General features: G+C 40.2%; 1 protein-coding gene across 1 annotated transcript in view; it reads right to left on the bottom strand.

Moving 5' to 3' along the window:
- Positions 1–845: 845 nt before the first annotated feature.
- Positions 846–15,114, bottom strand: part of si:dkey-183c6.8 (protein O-GlcNAcase) — a 22,592-nt gene continuing 8,323 nt past the window's right edge. The window contains exons 6-17 of the mRNA XM_046063731.1: positions 14,619–14,717; positions 12,254–12,523; positions 9,851–9,937; positions 8,810–9,273; positions 8,551–8,725; positions 6,948–7,004; positions 6,691–6,776; positions 6,424–6,528; positions 4,682–4,773; positions 4,350–4,539; positions 2,592–2,751; positions 846–2,144 (exon numbers count right to left, since the gene is read on the bottom strand). Of these exons, the coding sequence (XP_045919687.1) occupies positions 2,008–2,144; positions 2,592–2,751; positions 4,350–4,539; positions 4,682–4,773; positions 6,424–6,528; positions 6,691–6,776; positions 6,948–7,004; positions 8,551–8,725; positions 8,810–9,273; positions 9,851–9,937; positions 12,254–12,523; positions 14,619–14,717 (1,922 nt within the window). The 3' untranslated portion in view covers positions 846–2,007. The remainder of the gene's footprint in view (positions 2,145–2,591; positions 2,752–4,349; positions 4,540–4,681; positions 4,774–6,423; positions 6,529–6,690; positions 6,777–6,947; positions 7,005–8,550; positions 8,726–8,809; positions 9,274–9,850; positions 9,938–12,253; positions 12,524–14,618; positions 14,718–15,114) is intronic.

Genomic DNA, 15,114 nt, shown 5'->3' with positions numbered 1-15,114 from the left:
TTTGCATGACTGTGCGAGTGTGTGCACGTGCGCGTGTCTGCCTGTATACTTGTGTGCATTATGAATCAGAATAAAGGCGGAATGACACTTGTCCTAATTAGTATGTTTTCACACACTTACACACACACACACACACCATGTACAAAGTACCCACACATACATCATACATACTCGTACCACACATACAGTATCCGACAGTAAAATGATGGAGCGGTATCTATTACATCCAATAGAACCAAGTGTAAACTTCAGATAAGTGTGTTTGTGTTTAATGTATCTTATCTGTCTGCATGATTGTTGTCATGCACAGGAAGCTGAATATATAACTTGTTTTTTATCTGATGAATTTTAGCATGCACTTGCATTTTGTTGTCATGGTTTCTCCTAAGACCTTATAGCTATAATGGCTGAGAAAAGTCCAATAAAAAATATTCATTAATGTCGCCATGTTGGAGCATTCCACTGAAATTATAAATGTATGTATGTGTCGATGTCAGTATACATGTACTCCTATGTTGTGTTCAGCTACGCAAAATTTTGTTGTTCATGCATGTAAACATTCATCTAAACCAAGTGTAAACAGTGACGCTTGTGCCTGGGTCCAGTCTGGTGTTGGCAGACTCTATTTAACCATCAGGACACGAGCTAGAACACAACATCCTAACTGTTAAGACAAAAAGTCATCATTTATGAACTAACACAGATGGAGCAGAGCACAAGATCGACTGTAGCAGCTTAAACCAGGTTGTTTACAGGACGGGGTCATTTTATGTCATCTTAAAGGAAAAGACATATTGGGAAATACGTTTATTCGTAGAGTTAGATGAGAAGATCAATACCACTCTCATGTCTAAATGTTAAATATGTAGATGAAGCCAGCAGGTAGTTAGCTTAGCTTGTCTGTTTCTTTCCAAAGATAACACAGTCCACCTACAATGTGTGCTTTTTACACTTTGGTTTTTTGGGTTTAACATTTGCCCCTCTCCAGGTAGGTCAGAGGTGAGGTCAGCTCAGAACAGTTAGCTCTGAGGCTTATAAGGATTTAGTGCCTTGCTTAAGGACACTTCACCAGGGCAGATCCTTGAAGCCAGTCCAGCTATCATCAAAGACTCCAGTACTTGCCAAAAGTACCAAAAGTATCCCTATGGTCCCTTTTTTAATTCTTCTCTTTTATATTAATATAAGTTCTATATAGTTTAAATCTATCCATTTTTCAAGTGAGTATTTAATGAATTATGATCCTATATGCCACAGCACCAGTGGCTCAAAAATGTACCTGCTGTATATTTGTTTATTCTCATATTTTCACTTGAATGTGGAAGAACACAATTATTTTTTGCCACCAAGCTGTGAACACATTGCGAACATATTATTACCTTATATAGATGATGCAGAGAACGTGTTAGCAAACAGTTTACTTACACATCCAGCGAGTACAGAGCAACATTATCATGCATTTTAAGTCGTTTTTGTGGCTACCTCGGGAAATGCAACATTGACTCTCTGTTTTTGGTAATGTATTTGGTAGAATATTGATAATAGCTCCTTTAACAGAAAAGTTACACATGTGCAAATGCTGCGTGCCACAGAGGAAAAGTTGTAGCTGCTGAGATCTACTGCTCTGCTCACATCTCAAACTATTCTGTTGTTGATTTCCTTTTAACTTCTTGTAATCCATAGCCAGGGGTGGGATCTGAGAATGATTAGCATAGCTCTGCTGAAGGTTTAAAATCCAAGCTTATTTTAGATTTTGTAAATCTCTCAAAAATCTCTGGGTTTATCCCCATTACTGCCACACAGTCTCAAAGGAATCCAGGATTGTTCCTTAAAAAGGTTTTCTCTCTAGATGGAGAGAATGCAAAGCTTAACCGTCTGCTGCACTGTGTTTCAAACATATTTCTCTGTGTGTAAGTGTGTATCTACTGGATGGGTGCAGTGTGTCTTTACATGTTTCTTGTAGTGTGTATATGTGAGTGACCATGTGTGTTTATGTGTGTGTGTCTGTGTTCAGAGCAGCCTCCCCAGCACCACTCCCTCTCTGCTCCTGGCTTCTCCTCTGAGGATCTCCAGGAAGCCCAGTTTTGTCAAGAACTCCAGCCTCTGACGGTCTGTCGGCTGCACCTCGCAGAACACACCCTGAGAACCTACGCACACAGAAAAGAAATGGTCGTAACACGTAATGTTTTTTCAAGACAGTAAAATGAAGATCTTGTTCTCCAGCTGCAGAATTGTAGCATTCAGAATTAATATCAGCAGTCAGGCAAATAAAAAATAAAAAATATATGAAACTATCTACTGGCAGACTGACACTGCCCGCACTAATATATGAGTATATGGAGTATGATAAGTGGAGTATGATAAGTGGTATTACGACACAACTACAACCCTCCATATTTTTCTGCTCTTCAGCCTTGAGCTGGTGAGCACCAATGCTAAAATCTTCAAGATAGTCCTCCTGAAAGGGTATTCACACACTTAGCAGATGTATGTGAATGGCATTGGCTGACTGTACTTTTAGCATTCCATTTCCTACGTTCAGAGCAAATAAGACACACAGACACTCATATAATGACTCAACACCCTGTCTTTACCGTTGGCCTTGAGTGCTGTGAGGAGGGCGGTGAGCAGGGTGCGGCTGACGCTGATGTCTACCAACTCAGGCAGGGCATCCAGTCGCAGCTGAGAGGGGAAGTGATACAGGAGAGAGTCTGGGTACTCTCCCTGGTCCTCCTCCATCAGCGTGATCAAGTCCTGCACAGAGGAAAACAGAGACACAAGGGCATTCTCACAATGCGTTGCTGATAGGTTAAGTTCTGGAAGTGAACTTTGTCCTATTCAGCTTAAAAGACTGGTGAGTGGTGGACATTTTTCTTTAGAGTGCTTGTTTTATGGTGGATGGTGGAAAAGGGTGTTGTTTTAATTTCCAACAGCTGCCACTAGATGATAATAATGTGCCATGTTGGACTGACTGCATCCACAAACTCACTAGGACAGGGTTCTTTCAAGTTACCCAGCAACCTAAGCACACAGTTATATACAGACAGACTGTACAAAGACTATTCATCATCATGTATTCAAATTTCCACATGCAATGTCTTGTATCAACAGAGTCTCTGCTGTATCCACTACTTTTATTTTGTGTAAAACCTGTGTGATTAGTTTAATGTACTTCCTGTCTGGGAAATTGGTAAGCAGTTTTTCATTTAAAAAAAAGTCATAAAAATATATATCAAAGCAGAGTCAGCTATACGACAAAGGACTAAAAATGTTTGTTAACTGTTCAGCTAATTCAACTTAGATAAATAAGTCCCTCAACTGCAAAACATTTTCTAACTTCATACACCTGTGGCTGCAGTGTGAATGATAGTCATCCAAAGTAGGACTGTCAGTGTGTATCATGACGCACAGAGTGGGCAGATAAATCCTCCACAGATGTCAGAGGCTGATTGTCCCTGTTGGTCACCCCTGACTCTGTTTGGATCTCTGCCTGATCACTGAAATGTTTGTCACGATGGGAAACAGCAACTACAGCCAAGCTGTTATCTCCTCTCAGTTTTAACAAACATACGCTAAAGTAAGTGCTAATACATATCTAAAATTATTCAATATGTGTAAAAAGACTGACCTGTTCCTGGGATAAAATAACAAAATAGTCTAATACAGGGGTCGGCAAGTAAGTTCTTTTAGGATAATTTAAGCTGGACAGCTCAGTTGGTAGTCTTTAAAGATGAAATGAGACTGCTTCACAATAAAGCATGAATGTCTAAGCGATTGGTCCACATCCAACAATCTCTCACCCTTTCCTGGCTATTTCAGAGGTGTATTGAATGTGAGATTTGAGTCCCCTGGATGAGAAGCACAGGAATTTCCTCTGCCTGGGGATGCTGGGGAAATATCCATAGGTCGATGGATTCTTTATTGTGAGTCTCTTCATTTGAACTTTGTTGAAGAGGATAAAGAAAAAAAATTCACCCAATGTGGAGATCAAACACAAAACCCTTAAATAGAATATCCTGCGTTCTGCCAACAAGCTAACCAGGAACACTAAAAAAAATGGCCCGACTCCTGTACTAAGCTATCATGTTATCTCGAGATCACAAGAAAATGATCCCGTTATCAAGGGAAAACAGAGTAAATAAAATGTTTGAATGGATGGCTGCTTAGGTCATCCATAGCTCACCCCTACCCCCAACTACTATCTATTCTTGCTGTTTACAACCACATCACTATTGCACTACATGCATCAGTAACACAGGTGTGCGTCTGCGTGTGTAACATGGAACTTCAGAGTAACTGCACAGTTATGGTTAAAAAAGGGATTTTTAATGGCTTCTACTCCACCTATTTACCTGTGTGTTGGGGTGTGTGTTGCCCCCTTTGGGTGGGTATTTGTCCCTCATGGCAGGCAGCCAGCTGGCGTGGCACCGCTTGGCAAAGGAGCGAACATCCAAGATGCCCAACACACAGCCGCACACACCCAGTTCATCTTCCAAGATGAAGCTGTACTCGGGGCACAATGCCAAGCACGGTCCGAGACATCTATGGAAATGAAAAGACATTACTATTCAAAAAAGATGTCACTTTAGTGTTCTCATACGATATAGTATGTCCATTGTGGATTTTTTTTACAATGCAAAAGATTCCTCTGTCTCCTTTCTTTCTCTCTCTCTTTAACACACACCTGTCTCCTATCACATCTGGGTGAGTAACACTGGAATCTTGGCCACCCTGAGTCCTCAGGTGGAGTTGGCGCACCATCCGATACAGCTCCACCTACACACATGAACACACAAATTAACAGAAATAATATAAACATATTATTGTTTTAAGAGATGGCTACGGTTTCATGCCTTTGTATATTAGTCCATATGTTTCAGTGTGTAAATGTTGACCATCATACGTAATCTAATAGGAATCTAACACTAACTTATTAACGTTATGAAAAATAAAATGACAGTTCTGACTTCTGTTCTGATCAAAACCTAGCGTTGGAAATGATCACATTTATATATTAAAAAACGTTGAAGCATTAAACCTTGTGTTGTGCAATCTCAATAACAGATACATAATTGTCTTTTATGTTGCATTGCGCCAGCTGTGAGCAGGAGACACAGCTATGTATTTCATAGATTAAAGCAGAACAACAGAAGGATGAATGCCCAAAAAGTTCTGGCAATGACATGAGTGAGGGAGAAACCTGACGGTGGAGAGATAACGAATGGCGTTCACTGTCTGTGTGTGCATGTGTGAGAGAGAGAGAGAGAAAAAGAGACAGAGCGCTTTGTTTTTTTATTTACATGTAGGCTATATAATAACAGCCCATTATTATTACCAAAAGGTTGTGTTTAACTTTTCTCTCGGCTAGGCTAGTAGTCCGAAGTGCAGGACTACGAGTGGGAGGAGACTGGAGCTAGATAAAAGAGGAATATTTATTGCGGTGTGGAAGTGACCGGAAATTGAGCCGGGGAAGAGCAGACTGGAAGACTAGATGCTGCAGAACCAGGTTGGTGGCAGCAGTGCAGTGCAGTGCAGGAGGGAGCTGTAGCTGAGAGTCCAGTTGAGCAGGTCGCGGGAATATTTTAACTGGACGGGGGTCCAGGGATTGCAGACGGGAAGAGCACTGCTTCCAGTAGCGGGAAACTAACAACTCGTTATTATGTAAAGTTTGCTTTTAACTTTTAAATCGCCTACTAAATGTTCTTAAACACCATAACTGCCACACTGCCATTGTCATCTGTCAGTTTAAAGTGCTCCCACACAGCTGTGAGCTTCATTTTGTTTTCCCTTTGATGTGAACAGGAGTTAAGTTCACTGCTGTGGGCGGAAGTCAGGCGTCAAGGGAAAAAATCAATATTCAACTCCCAAAATTGAAAATCGAATGGGTACCCAACGATCGAATATTCACATATTCAGGTCCAGCTCTACATACCTCTAGTGTAAGCTGGTAATGTTCATAAAGACTGTATAAAACCACTTGCTACCAACCACACATGTAGCATATAGCCATAGCTTTTTAGCCTTAGTCTAGGGTCAGCTCGGCTCCAACTCCAACGTCCTCAGAGGCCAGCATTTTGAGAGCCAAAAAGGCAATCAGTTAGTCAGTGGGCGTGGTTTTTTGACAGTTAGGGCGGAAGAAACAAAAATTATATGCGGTAAACAATAAGTGACAGCTGGTGATGAATGGTAAATGGTTTTACATTTACATCACTGCCATTTTTATCATTTAATTATTTTTACTTTCACCTTTAATGGTTTTGTTTCCAAGTTGTTTTTCTAAAGAGGTAAATAGTGGTTTTTGATGCAGTGATTCTGTATACTGTAGCTGTAAAGAAACACGTCTTTGACTTCCATGATATTCCATGAATCATCCCGTTATTACTGTATGTGTGAAACAATCACACGTGTGGGTGTGCCTTCTCCTACCTTGTCCTTGCTGTGGTAGGGCCTGATGTTATAGAGACGAGAGGTAGGGAAGAGAGGAGGAGGATGAGTGAAGATTTCACTGCTGTTTCCTATTGGGAGAAGCATCTTCAAACCACATACACACACACACACCGGAACAAACACAGTTAGGAAAGGAATGAACTTGAATGTCACATATGTTTAAGAATTTAAGCATACAAGCATGCACACATACACAAGAAAAACAGGAAATTTTTACAAAATTCATGGAAAATGTTTTACACCTACCTGCACCTCTCCAGACACGCCTCCTTTGAACACCCATGGCTCTGACTCCACTCCAAGTAGGTCTGCCCCTGTGGTCTTCCCACACCCTACCACAGACAAGAACCAAATTGCAGTCTGGTGACATCATGTGGGCCAACGAAAGCAGGTGGAAAATGTTCACACGGTTAAATAAACTTTAAATATTAATGTCAGACTGATTTTACTTTAGATTAAGTTATTTGTTAGCTATTTCACCAAGAAAAGGTCATGCCACTCACACTGGAAGCAGTTCCTCCAGGTTCCCAGGGTGGAGCTGTCACTTAAAACTCGTCCATCTGAGTAAGATAGGTGATTTAGTGGGGTTAGATTATAGTATATATTATAGTACAGTAAAATAAATAATAAGAGGATTGTATAGCATACAGTGGCATACTACTGGTATGCTATACCATACCATACTATACTATACTAGACAACATGATACTACTATACTATACATTTCGTACAGCAAACTAGCAGTATACTATAATGTAATATGGTGTACGTTTACCATAGTAGACTATATAGCACGTACCTTGAGATCCTCGGGCAGAGGTCTGTTGTCTGTTCCAGAGTCTCGACTGAAAACTAAAGGGGACAGAGCGTTTGCTGTCAGGGCCCTGAGGCTCTGGAACAGCCTGCCCGAGGAAATCAGGTCGGCTGAGTCAGTGAACTCTTTTAAGTCCCTTCTTAAAACATACTTTTATAGGAGAGCTTTTCCCGATCTTATTTGACTTTATTTTATCCCTTTTATTTTTATTGTATTTTACTAATTTTATATTTATCTGTATTTTAGTCTTTTCAATGTTTTCTTGCTTTTATCTTGTATTGTTTTTGTATTATTGTCTCTTGGGTATTATTGTCTTTACACTTGTTAAAGCACTTTGTAACTTGTTTTTGAAAAGTGCTCTACAAATAAAGATGATATTATTATTATTATTATTATGTTAAAGTGTATTACAAGATAGAATACAATAGCATACTACAGTACATACTGGTATACTAGGCTATGCTAAGCTATAATCAACTATACTATAGGCTATGTTATCCTATGCTATAGCTTTGTATAGTATGGTACTGCATTGTATATTGTATATATTATATTATATAATATTGTACTATAATAATACACAGCGTATTACAGGGTACTATAGTCTACTTCTGGTTAGCTATACTTTAAAATAAGTTATGATATGCACTAAATACATAGCATAATACAGTATAGTACTATAATATTATACTATACTGTAGTGGAGCATGCCATAGTATATTCTAGTCTAGACAGTATGACAATAGTAACAGCACAGTATACAGTTGTACAATAAAGTAAAACACATTATATTATTCTGTATTCCCATAGTTACAGAGCCCCCAAAGCCGGGGTTGGAAAGTAATTTTGGCATCAGGCTGATTTTTTTAAGCCATTAGATGGTGGGCCAGCACATAGTCAAAGGATAATTTAAGACTGGTTGCAAGCGTGCCAGGTAAGCTCAGTCGGTAGTTCATGGCACTGTCAATCTAAGGATTGTGTATGATCCCTGATTTGATGAGGCAAATGCTCACAATAACGCATGTGCTACAGTGTGTGGGAAACCATTTCAAAGCTGTGTCAAAGAAAGCCACAGACTAAAAAGAAAGTATGTAGTGCGCACCAGATAATCATGTGGGTGCGCATGAGAAACTGAAAACTGAGATAGTATCTTGTTTGCATAAGATAGTATCTTGTGAGTGTGCTTAAGAAAATTTCTGGTACACATGAGATACTATCTGCTGCACATGTTGGGATGTTTTGCCCATGTCCCCTAAGTATAGTTTACTGTCTCTGTTGCTCTTTGGACTCACCCAGCCAGCATATGAATGCTTTAGCCACCAGAGCCGTGTTCCTCAGGTCCCACACATAAGGATAAAGATCATACAGCACAGCCCTATTGGCTCCGCCCACCACGCTGCAGTGGAGCTGTGCTATGTCTTCACACAGGGACAGGAATCCAGAGGCCCGACCGCGCCACTCATCAATCTGAGGACGCACGCACATATACTTCTTATCAACCATATTCACCAATCATCACCAACAAGAATCCTACACAAAACCCACACTGACCTTCTGAGGCGGTGCCTTCTTGTTGTTAGCGCTGACCAGGTGGCAGTTTTCTTTCAACCAGGTCAGGTCCTGCAGCAGTTTCTGGGCAGACGGGCCATGCTCATGGGGCAGATAATGAAGACCAACCAGCAGTCGCACCTGGGACTCACTTAGTAGGCCCTTCCCACCACATAGTCCCCGACCCTGGGCCTTCTGTCCCCTGAATCCGCCTGAAGGTGCTCCAGGCCTGGATCCTGGAGGTTGTTGATTGGGTTGATTAGGCTGGTTTGACCTCTTCTTCTCCCCCTCTTGTCCCTCCTTCCCCTCCTTGACCTTAGTGGGTGACGATGGGGGTGAGCTGGAGTTCAGGGGGAAAACAGGAAGTCTGGCCACAGCAGAGGTTCCTCTGCAGTCGGATCTGTCAGGAGTTTTACAGAGAGATGTTGGAGCAGAGGAACGCTGGTCTGATCGTGTGCTCTGCCGACCTGTAATTTAAAAAAAAACATAGGCTTTTTATTGCGCAACCTTGAAAGTTTCAGTTTGCGGCCAACAGTGCACTGAAATAATCCAGGTAAGGTAAATTGACTTCACTGGTCCACTCAAAGGTCATGGCAGCAACTGTACAAGTAAAGTCTTAAAGGGCGTACTTACACTAGGCCCGGTTGCCTTGCACCGTGCCCGAGAACAATTGTCCCCCCCTCCCCACTCCCCCACTGGCCTGCTCTCACATGTCATCGCTCCAGTGTTTCCCATACATTGATTATTTGTGGCGGCCTGCACAAACGCCAACCACCCCATATTGATATTTGATTTTTTTGATTTTTTTACTAGGTCTCTTTAAAATCGTATTTGATTGCAGAGCACATATTCGCTCAGCACCTTGTCTCACTTGCTCACTCGCTCCCTCTCTCTCTCATGAACACCACTGCATATAAGCAGTCGGTGTGGTCATCCACCTTAAAAAAAAGTTATTAGCAAACATGTGAAGAGGATAAGGATAGCTATGTTAACGTTAGATCACAGCTGGGTTGTCGAGGTTAGCACCAAATCATAATGTTTTACCTGCTTGTAGTGGTTGGTTGAGTTCCTCCATCCAATCAAGTAGTGCAGCAGACAGAGCTCTATCTGGACAGTATTCACACTCCTCATCTACAGCACATACAACATTGTTTTATTTTATATTCAGATACTAAATTGCTCATATTCATACAATACACAGTGCGGAAAACGCTCACTAATTCCTTTACATAATCACTCACTGCATTCCAGGTCAAACCGACCCGCACAAACCACACATACCATTTTATCTGCAATATTATGCATGACTTGAAAAGAAGATGCACACCTTTTCCAGAACACAACTTATCTTGTGTTTGCTGGTCTGTTGAAGCTACTATCAGTGGATGAACTGAATTGATAAAAATACATTTTTACTCCTTTTTACAGGACACTGAACACTAAAACACAGCATTTGCAATTGCTGTTTTATATTACATTTCTTTGCAAACATAACCTACTATACTTGGAAATACTGCAATATTAGGTCTCTTTTTGGAGAATGCACGTTCAGTGTGTAATATTTCTGAGGATCTATTGACAGAAATGCAATATAAGAACCATAACTATGTTTTCAGTGGTGTATAAGGACCTTACATAATGAACCATTATGTTTTTATTACCTTAGAATGAGCCATTTTTATCTACATAACCGCGGGCACCCCCTTCTATGGAGATCGCCGTATTTTGTCGATAGCGGACAAACAGAGCTACAGATCGCGTTTCGTCATCACTTTCACATGCTAAATGCCCATTAAAAACGTTGCACCGTTTTACCACAAGCTGAACTTATGTCTGATAGTACTACTTTGTGTTTCTGTTGTATGTTAATAAATTAAAAAAATACATTTTGGTAAGATTTGCAGATTGCTTATCGAATTAAGCAAATGGAGAGGAGCCTTGATCCTCACCTGACTATGTCTTTGTAAACTTCATGTATTATGTGGTTTATAATGGACTGTGGTGCAGAAACAGTGAGGCTTACATTGTTCTGTTATCTGTCAGTGATCATACTTGATGCACTAGATGTGACAGTGTTTGAGATGTGAGATGTCATTTTCCCTGGTATGTTAGTCCAGATGAGCCAACCAAGTTGTAAAATACTGTATTACAGGAGTATGAAACATCCTGTAGCACTTTATTTCTTGAAGTGGCTGTTGTTTATTAATGAACAAATACCAATAATATTCCAAAAAAACATATGGTTTTACTGAATAATTAAGTAAATATAATTTCTTAATATATCTATCTAAAGAAACCTCATTTCTTGACTGGCAACTCTGCCATCTCATAGATGACATCTTTGTCCTGTCTCAGGCACCGTAGCTATACAACTCGCTTGGATAGGGGGGTGGGTGCAATTCGCAGTGTTAAATATGACAAACTCAATAACATAAACAAGGAAAATTTAAAAACTAGCATAACATCTACTTCAGCTCAATACTTAAATGCTAAATATAGAAATTGTATTACATGTCTAATCCCAACTCTGATCCTAACTCTAACCTAGAATTCCAACTCCACAAAATAGACATTGTTCCTGTTTTAAATTATTTTAGTCAACGTTGGACCCCACTCAAACCATAGACATTGTTCCTGTTTTAAATCCAGTAATTACTTCACATAATACCAACAGCTCATCCTCCTCCCTCCCATGTAATCATTAAAATTCCTCTTCCATCTCCAACCACCTCACAGGCTTCAGCCTGCTCTTCATCTCTTTTATCATAACCTCCTTTAAAGCCCGTTTCTCCTTGCTTCTCCTCCACAGAGGAACCTTCCTCTCTTCTCATTTCTTCCTCCATCACCACCTCTCCCTGCTCGGTCTTTAGGACAACATACACTACAGAGGTTCTCCCTTCTACATTTTTTCCATCCAACTCCCTTGTTTCCTCTTTCTCTCTCTGTTGGTGTTCTTGTGTATTTCTCTGTCACAGTAAATTAAATGCAATGAATACAAACTAAACGTCACATTAGCGTGATGGAATAATTAAGGAATGTATACACTCTGTGTGAAAAAGACTATTATCTATAAACAATTTCTGTAAATATTACCACTTTGCTGTAAGAGCAGATGAAGACTGATGAAAGTGGTGAATTGTGCAATTCAGTAAAAGTGAACTATTTATATTCTGTGTAAATTTAGCCAGGACAACAGATGGAGCTTTATACCTACAAGTTAATTTATTTGTTAAGTAATATCACACAAAATTTCTGCCTAATTGTTTTAGTTGCTAAGCAACGCTGGCTGATTCAACATTTCTCCAGGAAGCAATGGGACTAACTGTACATGGCTCTGGTCTGGCAGAGCCAATTTTAGTTTATTAACCCGAGACATCACCTTCCTTCCAACTGCTCATTAATCCTCTTGCCTTTCTGCTCCATCCTTCCCTCTGCTGATCTCCTCACCTTTCTTCTCCTCTTCTCCAGCTCTGTACCAGCTTCCCAGCGAATGGAGAGGGATGTAGTTGGCTTCAAACTCGCAGTTGGGGTTGAGTAACAGGCCTCTCAGCTGTCTCCTCAGCTGAGGCTCTCGGCCCTTAAAAGGCCCCAGGAAGAGACGTCTAGAGTCATAGTCATTAGCATGCAGGTTGTCCCAGATGAGCGGGGGTCGCTGAAGGACAGCCTCGACCTCAGCCAGGCAGTCTACAGACAGTTTCCTAGAGATGACCTTACTGCCTGTGGAGTGAAAGGAAAAAGTTGACAAGTGGAAGCCTAAAGGTTGCAAGGTTTAAGAAAACAGGAGTGAGACAACAGGAGACTATAATAATAATAATAATAATAATAATAAACTTTATTTATAAAGCACTTACAAAGTACAAAGTGTTTCACAAAAGCCACACAGAAAGAGAGATGAAATCAAATACCACAGTGAGTGATGAAATACCTGAGAGCAAAATAAAAACAGGATAAAAGAGATATAACATTAAAATAAAACATTTACTACGCAGGATATCAGAGAAGATAAAACGAGAAGAAAATCAGTCAAATAAACGGAAGGAAATGCTTTCCGATAAAAGTGTGTTTTTAAAAGATACTTAAAAAAAACACTGACTCAGACAACCTAATTTCCTTGGGCAGGTCATTCCAGAGCCTCAGGGCCCTGAGAGACAGGAGACCCCTGCCCAAAGATCTAAAACTACACAAATGTTCATAAGGAGTTAAAAGATCTAAAATATAATCTGGAGCCAGGCCATGGAAAAAGTTATCAATAAGATTTTAAAATTAATCCTAAAACAAACAGGGCATGCTGTAGAAGTTGTTCGCCTTTCTATTCCTAAGACACTTTCAGACCAATCAGTGTACTTGAACTTTGGAAAGCTTGCCCTTTTAATTTTGTTTTTCTTACACCTGAAAAGAAAGAAAAAAACATCAAAATCTGTACATTCATCGAAAGACCTCATTGAGTCCACTAGAAAAAGTATGTCTGACCTCTCCCACACTACTGAAGACTTTATCAATCAAAAGTGAAACAATTCTCAAAATGTAAAGTTTTGCTTCTCTGAATGTGAAGATGGTTGTTGAGATCTGATAACCATAAGGTATGCATACATCGAGAGGCCACTGTAGCATTACTAAACAAACTGATTGCTGCAGTGACAGAATGTTTTCTCTGACCAGGTGGAGGATCAGGTTTCACAAGATGCTATTGATCAGATAGTCCTTCTGGATGTCTAGCTATTTTCTTAATTCAAATGAGGGCAGGTGTTGCATAAGAAATAAATAAACCACAACAACTATGTTACTGTCTCCGTAAATTTCTCACAGTGAAAAGTACTCAGAAAGTTGGACAGTCCAAGACCATCACAAAAGGGTGGCTATAAATATGCAATAAACTAAACTACACAAATGTTTAGTCCAAAGAAAACAATGCCAGAGCTGTTTAAAAGTTTGCAAGCCTGGGGAACAAATTTGCCACTAAATTTGCAAAATGCTCACTGCATTTAAGGTGTGAACGTGGCCCGACCCCGATCTGACCCAGCTGCAGAAAGCACTGTGCATTTTTTGGAAGTTAACAGGTTCTCATAGTCAGTGCACGTCAGCATGCTGTGGTGGACGCACATAAGAGCATGCTCCCTCTGCCGGAGCTTATGTAGTATAGTTGGGTTTGTGAATCGAAAGCTTCCTGATTTTCCCCTGCTCTAGAATTTCTGACCTCAGCACACATGTGTTTTTGTTAACAAATTCTCATTCAGTTCTGTCATTCAGAGTAAAAATGAACCACACCAAACAAACAATCAGCATTATATTTGGTCCTGACCAAAGCAACTGAACTAGCAGACTTTCCTGGTCTGAATGCGGCCTAAATTTTGACACGTTTCACTTGTTCAAACAAACATCATAATTGTGAACAATGTAAGAGCCCTGTAGAGCTCACAATTTAATCTTAAATTTTCAAGTGATAATCATTTGTGAAACATGACACTGCCACGCAAATAAGTGCAGGCACAGAATCAACACACAACCTCCTCCAAAGACCAAAAAATATTTACATACACATCCACCCGCACACATATGTAAGTACAGTAAATACATACATGTACGGGCATCACCTTCAATCTTTGAGTTCATTTTTTGAATTGTGTTGCTTGTTTTTATTTTTCTACCTCAGAAACGTATTGCTTTTATTGTCGGTACTTAAAGACAGTAAGATTTATGTCTGCCAGAATTGAGCCACTTTATACAGTGTAGTGAAGAAGATGTTTAAAGTGTTTATCAATTAGTTTATCAATTAACTTTTAATATTATATGCTTACATGTGTTTTTGTCTCACCTGTCCATATCACAGTTATGTCGGGCAGCAGGTCCTCTCCAACAGTCTGCAGGTAGGGAGACTTTGATATACTGGGAGAACACAGAGAACCACAGTACTCTACAGGGAGAGAGAAAGAGAGGTATATTACATATTTTTAAACTGCCCATTTCAAGTTTTATAAGGTTCTGTAGACCACAAATATTTCAGCACTCCCACCTGTTGGGCAGAATAGGAAGACAGGTGGTTCCCCCAAGAACCGATACATCTCATTGGTTACAGTGACCTGAGCATGGGCGAATGAAGAAAAGGCCTCGCTGTCGGCCTGACACATGGAGTGATCGATGTCATCAAACAGAATGGCGAAAGCCTGGCAACCCAGGTCTGATACCTGGAGAGAGAGATGAGATGAGAGAAAGAGAGACAGACTCAAAAAAAGTACAAAAAGTTACATTCCTGTAGTATTGTAGTACCTTACAGTTTCATATACCTGTCTCAGCTTGCGCTTGAGTAGTGT

The sequence above is a fragment of the Micropterus dolomieu genome, linkage group LG12 (assembly GCF_021292245.1).
Source record: "Micropterus dolomieu isolate WLL.071019.BEF.003 ecotype Adirondacks linkage group LG12, ASM2129224v1, whole genome shotgun sequence".
Taxonomy (NCBI): Eukaryota; Metazoa; Chordata; class Actinopteri; order Centrarchiformes; family Centrarchidae; genus Micropterus; species Micropterus dolomieu.
This window is presented reverse-complemented; position numbering and strand designations above follow the sequence as displayed.